This window comes from Leptonychotes weddellii, chromosome 9 (assembly GCF_054177405.1).
Source record: "Leptonychotes weddellii isolate Sample4059 chromosome 9, ASM5417740v2, whole genome shotgun sequence".
Classification (NCBI taxonomy): Eukaryota; Metazoa; Chordata; class Mammalia; order Carnivora; family Phocidae; genus Leptonychotes; species Leptonychotes weddellii.
Window position 1 is genome coordinate 84234276 of NC_138377.1, and position 13132 is coordinate 84247407.

At 35.7% G+C, this 13132-nt stretch overlaps 1 protein-coding gene across 1 annotated transcript in view; it reads left to right on the forward strand.

Moving 5' to 3' along the window:
- Nucleotides 1-13132, forward strand: part of UNC13C (unc-13 homolog C) — a 479061-nt gene that overhangs the window by 102722 nt on the left and 363207 nt on the right. The window contains exons 2-3 of the mRNA XM_081831864.1: nt 5859-5881; nt 6472-6536. Coding sequence (XP_081687990.1) covers nt 5859-5881; nt 6472-6536 — 88 coding nt within the window. The remainder of the gene's footprint in view (nt 1-5858; nt 5882-6471; nt 6537-13132) is intronic.

A 13132-nucleotide genomic window follows, 5' to 3' on the forward strand; every position in this document is an offset into this window, starting at 1 on the left:
CAAGATCTCATTCCTTTTGATGGCTGCATAATATTCCATTGTATATATATACCACATCTTCTTTATCCATTCATCTGTCCATGGACATCTTGGCTCTTTCCGCAGTTTGGCTATTGTGGACATTGCTGCTATTTTTACTTTTAAATTGTGAAATAATTATATCTCAAATTTAGGTAGTAAGTATTAATATTTTGAGTGGTTGCTGGTGAGTAAATATTTGTTACACTGAAAATTATATCTAGAGAAACAAAATCATAGAATTTAGAGCTAGAGGCTTTAGATATATGCTGGCCAAACCCTCTTATTTCACTTACATATGAAGGAAAATTGAGTGCTCAGGAGGTCACATGTTGCCTTAAATCACATTCAAAGTTCCTTCTTGAGGATGGTCACACGAGAAACATTAAGTTTAATACTCAGGAGACACACTTATATTACAAATATTCTTATAAGCTTAATAGTTTAAAGTTCCTATGCATCGTGATTCAATAGACAGTGATATTCACCTAGTAAATATTTTGTAAGCTTTAAAAAATAACTAGTTTATGGAATTTTGAGACATTAAAAAAAATGTACAGTCCCTGGAACTTCACTTTAATCCAATTATAAAGGAGGTTTCACTATAAAGTAGATGGATGCATTGTGATCTTATATTAACAGCATTGTCACTGAACTGCAAGATGACCTTGTGCAGTGATAGGACTTTTGAGACAAGGAGCATTGGGAATAGTCTTCTAAGGAGCATCCAACTTGTAATTACAGAGGTTTTTTTTTTGTTTGTTTGTTTTTTGGTAATTACGGAGGTTTAATCAGAATTTGACTAAGCAGAAGAACTACATGTAGAACAAAAGGCAATTTGTCAGGGAACAAAGCCATTGTGAGTGTGTGTGTGTACTGATTATGTATATGTAGTAGGTACATGTATAATGTATATTAAACCTATGTTATATATGTAAATATGTATATACACATAAACATTTCTTTATATAGTATATTAAATATGTTTATTTTAATGGTCACAGATTATTGAATCAAGGTCATAGAATGTAATTTTCTTTCTTTTTTTTTTTTTTTTTAAGATTTTATTTGTCAGAGGAAGAGCACAAGCAGGGGTAGCGGCAGGCAGAGGGAGAAGCCAGCTCCCCACTAAGCAAGGAACCCAGTGTAGGACTGGATCCCAGCATCCTGGGATCATGACCTGAGCCGAAGGCAGATGCTTAACTGGCTGAGCCACCCAGGCATCCCTACAACATAATTTTCAACCCATATTTCTATACTTGATTATGCATGTTTTTCCAGGTTTCTTTTTGTGAATAATGAAAGTGCAGATCTTTACACAATTTTTTTTTTTCAGGACTTAAAATTATGTTAATTTGCCATGGCTGATAAACAAAGCACCATAAACTGAGTGACTTAGGACAACAGAAATCTGTTGTCTCACAATTCTGGAGGCTAGATGTCTGAGATGAAGGTATGCTAAAAGGGCAATGCTCCCTCTGAAAATGTTAGGGAAAGATCTGTCCAAGCCTCTCTTCTAGCATCTGGTAGATATCCTTGGCCTGTGGCAGCAGAGCTGCAATCTTCAGATGGTGTTTTTCTTGTGTATGCATCTGTTTCCAAATATCTCCTTTTTATAAAGACACCAGTCGTATTGGATTGGGAACCAACGTATTCAAGTATGACCTTATCTTAACTATATCTGCAACAACTCTATTCCCAAAGAAGCCTATATTCTGAGGTGCTGTGAGGACCTCAGCATGTGAATTTTGGGAGACATAATTCAATCTGTAACAAAAATAATTTCCTTAGCATCAACTTCAAAAAAATTTTTCTCAACAAAACAGTCTGCTGCTAGATATCACTAAAAATTTTCTAAAAATTTTATTACTGTTTTCACTGCCATCAACCATGCATCGGAGTGTCTGATTAATGATCTCTTTAACAGCCTCCAGTATTATTTTTAGTATCATTAAAATAGGATTTTTGCTAATTTTATAATCTGAAGAGGCAGTTTTAATAAATTATATCATTTTTCATGCTTATTTACCATTGTTGCATTCTAATTTGTGAATTATCTGGTCACATTCTTAACCAATTTTGGGGGCTATTAGGGTCATTTTTTTAGAGACCTATAAGAGTTCTTTATATACTGAACATGCCAACATACATGTTTTTAGCAAATATGTTTCATTTTCTTTGTTCTTATGTACAAAAGTACTAAGTGGGCATAACAGACTTAATGAACTTTACCTCTAAACTGTAAATGTATCTTACTCCATAGAGTTAATAAATATTCCTCCTTTCTATTTTTACTCATTTTCTCTAACTTTATATTTAATTAATACATCTGCAACTTCATGGGCTATGTGCGAGATGAGGATATAAATAAGTATTACAGATACTTGACCTATGTTCTAAGCATCATTTATTGACCAGTGTGTCTCTTTGTCTTTAATAACAATCCATCCTTCCTTATTTGTTGAATTCTTAAGTACAAGGTTTTGTTACTTGGCTAATTTTGTTGAACTTATCTTTCAATCTATTTTGCTGGGACAGTAATATTTGGTTACTATAGATTTTTAAAATCCTTACAGACTTTCCTCATAATTCTTCTTTGAAAAGGTCATCAATGTTTTGACTTATTAATCCAGTTATACTTGAAATATTCTTAACCCTACAACAACTTGCGATTAGGATTTTAACTACTAAATCTATAAATGTGTTATAAAATAATTTATCTTCCCTACACAGGAAGATGAAATAAATTTTATTTGGATTTTTAGATAGTTCCATAAAGTGTTGTAGCTTATTTAAGGTTGTTCACTCAATGTTGAATAAACATTTACTGGTCATCTACTATATTTCAGAAATGTAATAGAAATTAGAAAGAGGAGGTTAAACGCACTTTTATCTAGGAGGACAGCAGATGAAGAAACTGACAAAAGATGAAGATTAGCCAGGAGGAATGCAGTGTGCAGTGCTCATGCACACAAGCCATGACTCTGAGCTGTTACAAGTTTCCAGGAGAGAGGGTTATGCTTTCACTGAGTTTTAGAGGCTGACAGACAGCTAGATGAAGAAGGGTAGCACTTGTTTTAAGAAAAGGAAACTGAAAATGTAAAAGCACACTGATTTCAAAGAGCATGCCATGAAGATGAAATGGCAAGAACTTAATTTGACCAAAGTGTAGGATGTGAATGAGGGCTCATGAGCCTGCAGTAGATATAGATCTGTTTTCTCTCATGTGGGCACGGGGTAGCATTGGTGGGTTTTAAACAGGAAAGTGGTATGATTTTAACTGTATTTAGAAAGGTTTCAAGGAGGACAGGATAGCAGGTGGACAAGAAAGGAGTAGGAGTGAACAAAAGACTTGTTGGTAATTGATAAAAATATGTTTCAGTGGAGGAATGAATGAAACATTCAATAATGAAAAAGTTGAAGTGTATTAGATTTAGCAGTTGAAAAATAATTGACTTTGTTAGGATTACATTTACTCACTGGAATGGTTGATATTAGAATCCAGTTATTAATAGGAGACAATGTCAAAGTAATGGATATTTGAAATCAGATTTCATGTCATTGTTTTTCCAGTTATTGCAAGGTTGTAGGAAATAACTCTTCTTATTATTTTATGTTCACTTTGCTACTTATTTTATTAACCCTCACAGTTTTCCAGGTGACTTGTCTTTTGGGTTTAAAATGAAAATACAACTTTGTCTTCTGCCTTCTAACATTTATGTTGTTTATTTTTGCTTTAATTGGCCTGCTTTAATGTATTGATCAGAATTTCAAGAAATACGTTAACATGATGATTGTGGACATTTTTGTTTTGCTTGGAATAATGGGAATGCCCTAATACCTCACACTTAGATTTAGGTCTCTGGAAGTGACATGTTTTTTAACATAATAAGCTCAAGATTCATTTCACTTGATTTTAAATGTTTAAAAAATTATTTAGAGGGTTTTGTTTTGAAATTTTATCGAATAGCTTTTTGGTACCTATTGAAATGCAGATGCATATTGTCTGATCAGTTGATAGCTCGTATTAAATTAGTTATTCTATGATTTTAAATTATGCTTGTGACAGTTTTCATGGATATATTATTCTTATTTAATGCTTAATTTTCTATATTGTATGAAGTATCTTAAAATTTTTTATGGCCATAAATAAGATCTTTTTTTTTTTTTGACATTATTATTATTATTATTATTTTATTTATTTGACAGACAGAGACACAGCGAGAGAGGGAACACAAGCAGGGGCAGAGGGAGAGGGAGAAGCAGGCTTCCGGCCGAGCGGGGAGCCCGATGCGGGGCTCGATCCCAGGACCCTGAGATCGCGACCTGAGCCGAAGGCAGACGCTCAACGACTGAGCCACCCAGGCGCCCCAAATAAGATCTTTTTTTATTATTTGTGCTTTTTTCTAGTTTTATATTCAAAGACTTAACTCTGAGATACTGTGAAATATCTAAAATAGAGTCAAAAATATTGCCAAGTAATTAATAAAGCCATACTTAATGAGTCAAGAAAACAAATACATTTCATATTTTTATCAATACAAGTTGTCATTGAGCTACATGACCTACATAAATCTTTATATTGCCGGGGCTCATCCATAAAAATGAAAGGTTTTGACTCTCTGAACCCCAGGGTCATTTTAGCTCTAGCTTTCTGCCAACTTCTATTCAGAGAGAAGTTCCTCCAGCTTTCTACTAATAAGCAAAACTGAACTAATAAGTTTAAGAGCAGTACTACTATGTAAGGTAGAAATGGACCATGCCATGAGGACGATGGCAGATTCAGACTTGAGTTTAAAAACAAAAATTTGTCCATCATTCACCATTGTTCATCTTGGGTCCAAGAGCAGTTGCAACTGAGAAATGCTTACTCTGTGGTGTATCTTAAATTGGGCTGGAGAGAGCGGGTGCCTGGGTGGCTCAGTTGGTTAAGCGACTGCCTTCAGCTCAGGTCATGTTCCTGGAGTCCCGGGATCGAGTCCCACATCGGGCTCCCTGCTCAGCGGGGAGTCTGCTTCTCCCTCTGACCCTCCCCCCCTCTCATGTGCTCTCTCTCTCTCTCTCTCTCAAATAAATAAATAAAATCTTAAAAAAAAAAAATTGGGCTGGAGAACTGTGGACCCCTCTCTGTTTTGTTCAACTTACCTGGAACATGGGATCTAAAGGGCAGCAGATGGGGTTCAGGGGCCCTAGATTTGTGTCCTACTTCTGCCATTCATTAGCTTTGTGATCTTAAGTCATTGAAGTGCTTTCAGGTATCAGTTTTTTTTTTTTTTATTTGCAAAGTGGAGTATATTTGATTAATCTTTTAGCTCTTGAGTTTCTATGACAAGCCATAAATAATCCATGCTTAATAAACATGCTTAATTTATGTAGTCACCTGGGGTTTACTTGGACATATATTCATCTCAATTGAGTCTCTGAAAAATGTTTGGAGGCCAATAAACAAAATATCTATGTCCTTTTTGCAGAGTTGGGTCTAGATTCCAGACTCCAGAGAGTTTGGTAGTTTGCCCCATGTGCTTAGTAAGTGGCAGAGCCCCAGCTGGGGCTTCGGACTTCAGATTCTTCAATCGTGTTCTTTTCTTTATATGACACATTGTCTTTCATTAAACCCTATAATCACCCTTTGATACTTTTCAAGCATTCTGGCACATTTTCCAGCTCTTTAAATGATGAGGACCAACTATCCCTCTTCCCTTGGGGTTCAGCCTTGAAATTCTGTTTACTTACGATTTTAAGTAACGTAAAATGTAACGCTTTGTTCATGTATATGTTTAAGTGATTTCGTAAAGTACTCCTTCTAACATTTATTCCTTCTTTTCCTGATTCTCTTTCAGATAGCAGTTCTGTGGATGAAAAGGTTTTAAATCATACTTTTTCTTCTCTCCTGAGGGACCTTGTCTTTTGTACATGTTTGTTTGTGACATATTAGACCTGTTTTGGTTCCTCTGCTTTAGTTGTGAAATGTGCATGTTATCCCAGCTTCCCATTCTTTGGTTGTCCTTTAAGTGTGCCCCCAATATGCTGCATTTAAGAAGAGGGTACACCTTGCCAGCTGCGCTTACTTTAGCTTACACTTGCCAACCTAGGGGTCTGCTGCGGTCAAACTCAGCATCTGTTCTGAAGTCTGGCTAATCATGATCTCCCTGACTGATTCATGGTGTTCACTACACCTAGCAAGTTTTAAGGGCAAATCGTATTGGGGAATAGGATATATTTTCCTGGACTGTGCCAGTGCTTTTATTTAAATGCTGACAGCTAATTTCAAACCCCCCCCCTCACAAAAACATAGTAGCTTTGACTTGGAGCTGACCCTGCTTAGCATCTGTCATACTAGGTATTACATGTGTAGTGCAGTTGACTTGTGTCCCAAATTCATGTATATGCAGCTATGGTATGCTAAAGACCTGTTTGTTTTTCTTTTCTTTTTTTTCTTGTTTTTGATTTAAGGCTCGAATAGTAAGTGGCCGTGATTTGGATGCTTCCAAATTCTCTGGACTCCAGGCGATTGGTGGGTGAGTACATTCATTATCTTTTTAATTCATTCCATTCATCAGTGGTACTTGGCTGTGCTCTCACCATATGCAGTTTGAATGCAGGATGCTGCACGATGGTATAATTAACTAGCCTTACTGTTGCTTTCTTTTTTCATAAAGTAGCTTTTAGAGTTTTTTTTTTAATAATATATAGTTGTGTGTGCATATATATAATTATGCTTACATGTGTCTATATACAAAGAACAAAGTCAAAATCACCTAAGTGGATTAGTTATTAAGATTATCATTCTTTGCACAAATCACATAATTTTACATAAATGAGTTAAATTAACACAATACTATCTTTTGATCTGCTTATTTGCAATTAATGAAATGTGCATGAATGTCTTTCTATGTCAATAAGTCAATGAATGTAAACTTCATTGTTATTTAATGGGTGGATGAAAGTATTTAAAATTTAATCATGAAATAATGTATGAAGTATATTTTGCATGTAAAATACTCAAAAAGCAAAGAATCTCATTTAATGCCCACAGTTAAACATTGGTATCATTTTTTTGTTGCTTGAATACAGGTCTATGTTCCTATAGAATAAGTAGTTTTCTATTGTGTATCTTTGCCATACACTAGGCCACTCTAGAAACAGATAAGCACTGATTTAGTAATGATATTGTAGCGAGTATTGTTACAGTTGTTTCTTATATAATGACTGATCTGATCCTTAAAATGGCCCTGTGAGGTAAGTACTAATTTGACCTTCATTTTACAAATTAGGGAGCTGTTGTATGAAACAGTTTATTAAAAAAAACCTTTCTCTCCACACAGCTAATAAGTGACCAAATCAGCATCCAAACCCAACTAGTCTGGTTCTAGAGTCTGTGGCCTTATTCAGTAGGCTATCCTGCATCTCCAGCTTTGGGTTTTTTCTGTTTCTCTTTGTCGTTTAATAACATGCCTTGGAAAACTTTCCACTTCATTATTTCTAAGTGATGCAAATATTTCAAGACATTTATAGAATATTTATTAGTCTTCTGTTATTGGATTTTCAAGAATATTTCTAGGTGCCAGTATTGCAAATGATACTATAGCAAATGTAATAGATTTTTAAAGTGAAATTGTCAACCATAGCTTATGCACAGTATAGACCTATAGAAAGATAGGTTAGTTTTATAAGTGTTGACATTTGAACACGTGTGTACAATATAAAGAGAAGCAACATTTAAATTTGTGTATTAGGGTTTTTTAGGCAAAAACATAGTCTTACATTTATGTTTATAGTACTCTCACTCTTTGAAAATCTTCTGTTAGATACATTCACATGTTACTTGCTTTAAGTTAAACACGTAAAATTTCAAATTTTAAATATGGAGCTCCTGGAAAATAACATAGACCATCTTTCGTTTGATATTTTTCAAATAAAGGTTTGATTTTTGTCAAATAACAAGTCATATCTTCATTACATTTATGTCTGTAAACTCTTCAATGTTCTTAAATATGTGAAGAACTACTCACATCCCTACTACAATGTCACAGTGGTTTAAATGTATTAAGAAAACTAGCTGTGATAAAAGACCACTATGGATTATTCATAGAAAATTTAAAGGATTACTCTCTCTCCCCTACCCCCTACACACTGTGTCTTTAAGTTTACTAGAAATGAAACTTGACAAAATGGAAGTTTCTTAGAAAATAATTAGGTTGAATTCCAATTTGATTATTAAAACATGTATGTCATGATCTTGAAGACTTATCTGAGTTTATGGTCTCAGAGTTCCTGCAAATCCTCCCTGTGGCATCCAGTACTTAATAACCTCTTGCTTTCCTAACTCATATCTAAACATGAAGTTTTATCGATGTCAAAGCAGCAGAGTTAATCTATACCCATGTTTTAAGTGCAAGCTGTGTAAATGGTTAGCTAAAACAGATTATCCATCTTTGCATTTTGAACAGATCCCTTCCATTTCACTTTTCCAGAAACTTCTTTTTCAAAGACTTGCCAAGAGATTTTAGCATTATGATGGTAAGGGAAAGGGGTGATAATTTTCAGTCATCAAGAGAATTTGCCATTATCTGAATGCTTACTTCCTCTTGAAGAACCTGAAGGATACATTTATATTTAGCCTTCAATCACAACCTCTTTCAGCCAGATATACTTATTTTACTTTTTCTACAAATATTTTAAAGTATATTTTTATAGAATGAAACATTACTATAAATCTTCTAAATATTACAACTTCTATTGTCCTGGAAAGCAGACTGGAGCAGACTTTCAGAATGGAACCACCGCTTCATGACGATTCTCTATCCCTCTCTCTCTCTCTACTTTCAACATTCCTAACCAGTTTAGAGCCAGACCACATCGATCCTTTCCTCCCCCTTCTCAAGTGTCAATGAAGGAATAATCTATACACACTGAAACCAGATAATGGAGTTAACAGTGCTGCTCTGATTCATCTCTCTGCACATCTCTTGTTAAGTGTTGCTAGAAAAGACATGGCAAACTTTTCTTTTTCCCATCTATCAAAATTTAAAAAAATCAGGCAGGCTCTGGAAAAGGAATTGGGCGAGAGAAAAAAGATCAGAAGAGAGGAAGAGAAAAAGCTGGAAAAATGCATGTTTCAGTGATAGCATTAGTATTTAACATTGTACTTCTCCCAGTTGTTTTACAGGAATTTGGTAACTTTTCTCATATTTGTAAGCTAAGGGTCCTACCAGAAGCACACAGCAAGATATTAGAAGTACAAGAGCTTTTGGGGGGGAAACATCTGAGATAAGTGGAGAGACAGCAGAAGTAGATGAGAGAAACCTCTGGACCATAATATAGGTCTGACATCTGTGAGTGGAGAGGGGGAAGGAAGGAGAATTGGGCATAAAAAGCCTTAAACTGACACCACTGAGGCTACAGGAAAGTGCCAGACCAATAACAAGTCCTAGATAAAAGGTTTACTGTTAGAAGGGTCCCACATTGTGCATATATGGCCAGCTCTATTACCTCCACCATGTTCAGTCATTGGTTTGGATCGGCTTGATGAGTATGGCCTTTGGATGAATGCTGCAGTGGATTCTGGAAGTGTGGTGGCTGAAGGCTGTCATCCAATTACATTTTTCTCAGAAGATTTACTCTGAGGGGTTTTGAATGACACATGCCTGTGGCTACCCAGCCTCTGATAAGTCAATTTGATGAAACTACTTTAATAAATGATAGTGAATGAAGTCACACAAGTACCTTCTCCAAATATGAATCACTTTTTAAAATTAGAATGGCATTCCTTTGGTTCTTTGATTGTATATAACTTAAGTTCACCCTTCACTGGACATTTATAGTCAGAGTTCCATTGGCTGCATGATGAGGAACATTACAAGGCTTTTATATAGTGTCTTTCTAATTTTAAGGTACTAGCCTTGTCTGCACTAGAATTCAGGGAAGTCCACAAAACCATGGTGAGAATAAGGAGAAGATAGTTGGGGAGAGGAGATTCTGATCATCTTTGTTCCATTTCTTCTCTAGTTTTCCAAGTTCTCTTCAGGATAACTCTCTTGGAACTAAGTTCATCAAGCCTGTGTGTTTATTTCCTGCTGTGGTTCTGAACCAGGCTATAGCTGCTTTCCTAATCCCAGGAATCTGGGGGTGACTTTGCAACCACTACTAGGATTATTGAACTTTGGCAGGAAATGGGTGATGTTGAGAGAGGTGAGAAAAAGAGATTATTGAAGGGCAGGACACTAAGAGATTGCCAAATAGAAAAAGAGAAGCTTCCATTTTGACCTCACTCTCAAATAGGTACAATTGTGAGTGCAAAAAAACAAAAACAAAAACAAAAAAAACTATTTGTGTATGCATATGTGTATATATATACATATATAAAAAATTTTGCTGAAATTTTCAAGGTAGTTTGATTATTTCCATGAATGAATAATGTGATGAATGTGAACAAACAATTATCAGCCAAAGTTCTGAATAATTCCTTTGCTTTTAAATTTACCTTGATTAAAATAGTAATTTTTGGTTACTGTTAAAAACCTGAGTTAGGTTATACAATATGTGGATATAGGTGGTTTAATATACTTCTCTTGCTTCTGACGTTGCTTTTGTATTTCTCTCTAAAGTTGAAAAGGTTATATACCGTCCTCATGCCCTATGTCCCACTCCTGGTTTTGACCTTCATGTTTGGTCAATGCCTAAAATCATTTAAGATGGCAGCTAAGGTTGTTCTTACCCTCCAGAGGCTCTTAACTCCTCTTTTCTCATAGCAATCTCCTCTTGGGTAGCTGAAAAATTTTTTTCATTTCTTCCTACCTAGTCTATAAATGAGATTCTCCCTTATCCCCTCATTTAACTTCCCTACTTTCAAGAAAAGGCCCAGAAATTCTCCTAAGTCTAGACAATGGCTGTTTCCATTTCTATAATCTCTTCCTTGGGTCAATGGTTCATGCCATACAAATATATCTGCATGCTCTGAACCAAGGGTGCCAAGTATTAAGAAAATGACAGCCCCCATGTAAGTTTGCTTTAGTCACAGTGACAGGTTACTCTTTGGAGAGAAATGGAAGCCTTTGTCTTTCTTGTACTTTTCAGTTAGTTGTTTTTTATGTACAAGTTCCTTTCCCTTCAAGGGATTCAGTATAGAAGGAGTTCACTATAGATTTAGGTAAAAATGAATTCAGATTAGAGTTTATTAATATAAGAGCTAACAGATGCAGACAGCTCTGCGTTCCTAACTCATTATTGGATTGCAATTCAAATCACCATGCCCATAATTTTTCAACTTATTTTTATTCATATTGCCATTAATCTAGTTTTAATCCTCAATACCTTTTACCTAGGTGAATGCAAACTGATCTGCCTTCGTTAATTTCTCCACATTAAGCTCAATCTATACACTGTTAAAGATTAATCTCCTTAAAGCACAGTCATTTCTACTTAAATGTGTTTAATGGTTCCTCATTTCTGCAATGTAAAGTATCGATCTTTCTATATGGCTTTGAATATCTTGATTTCTGTTTCTTCTTGATTTCTATTTCTCTTTGTAAGGGATTATCTCCCTTTTCTGTTCCCATTTGTGTCAATCCTATGGTACATATGAATTTAAGTTGCTTAAATTAACAAAAATTTAATCTTCCAACCTGATTTTAAACTCTTTAAAGGCCTAGAGTTGGTCTTTTTCACTTAGATTTTCCTCCATAAAGCTTATGAGAGTGCCTTGCCCATATGAGGACCTTACTTATAAATTAATCTTGCTTTGGATTTGGCAGTCTCTTAGGTGAGTTAGAATTATTTCTTAAAAGATTCAGGTCTACTGCATTTTAGGAAAAAAAAACCTGAAGCAATCATGGATTCATGATAAGACATACATGAGAAGTACTGGGAGTATTAAAAACAGCTGGTCCCACCCCTCCCCCCAAATTCAGTGTTGCTAAATCCCTACAAGAAAAAAAAAAATCAAGGGACTTTTCTCCCACTAGATTTAACCCCAGTTGATCAAAGGCCACTTTGCTTTTGATCTTGAATCCCTGTTTCTCTACTTGGGAGAAACTTGTGAAGTTTGGGTAGAATGAATCCATAAAAATATTACTCTAATTATGCTTAGATATAAATTTTGCCCTTTTATTCTCCCATCTGAAAACCTGAGCACCTTAGAACACCCTAGATATAAATTCACACTGTATTAAAGATTTTCTTTAATCAGTTCCATTATTACTCCAAAAAGGAGACCTTTTATAATTAATAATTGGATGACCCTTGTCACCTTGCTCTTTGTAAAAGTAATAAAGGGAGTTGTCTTGTTTAAAGATTGAATAAAACCTGGCATCTCTTAGCGAATGTCAGACGCAGTCATGCCACAGGGTAGTTAGATCAGCCAGAAAAGAATCTCATGCAAAGCTAGGGGAAGTCCCAACCCTACTGTAGACTCTCCATAGTACCAGGCCCACTAGTTTCCAGCACTCTGCCTGCAGTCCTCCTACTGGGCAGACACATTATATCCTATAGACCAAGGTTGGCCTAGGCAAAGAACCTCTTAATTGGGAAAGCTGACAGCAAAAAGGTCACCAACTTTCTAAAACCCATGTATTAAGAACTAGTTGCTAAGCTGCCATTAGCTTCCTATGCCTCCTCTCCCCTCACTACCTGCCAAAAAAAAAAAAATGCTTATCTAATTTTGACTTGCTACTGGCAATCAGTTCTCTAATTCAGGGTCAGCTGAATGCTCCAAGGCGTTCTTGGAAATTACTCAGGAAGCACTTGATAACTTCTTTATTTAGAAAATCATGGGGTCATTGGAGTGTATCTTGATACTAGCCACAGAGGCTTGCTGTGAGGCTGAATTCCTTCAATGTGTGGACCTATAAGACCCCAGGACCACAACCATGACCCCTTCAGGAACCATGGAAAATATATCTTGGCATGGGATCTATGGAAGTAAGATCAAAGTCACTACCATCTAAATGAGCCTTATAAACTGTTTGTGGAGTGGATTATAAACCATTTCCTTTTTTTTTTTTTTAAAGATTTTATTTATTTATTTGAGACAGAGAGAATGAGAGAGAGAGAGCACATGAGAGGGGGGAGGGTCAGAGGCAGAAGCAGGCTCCCTGCCGAGCAGGAAGCCCGATGC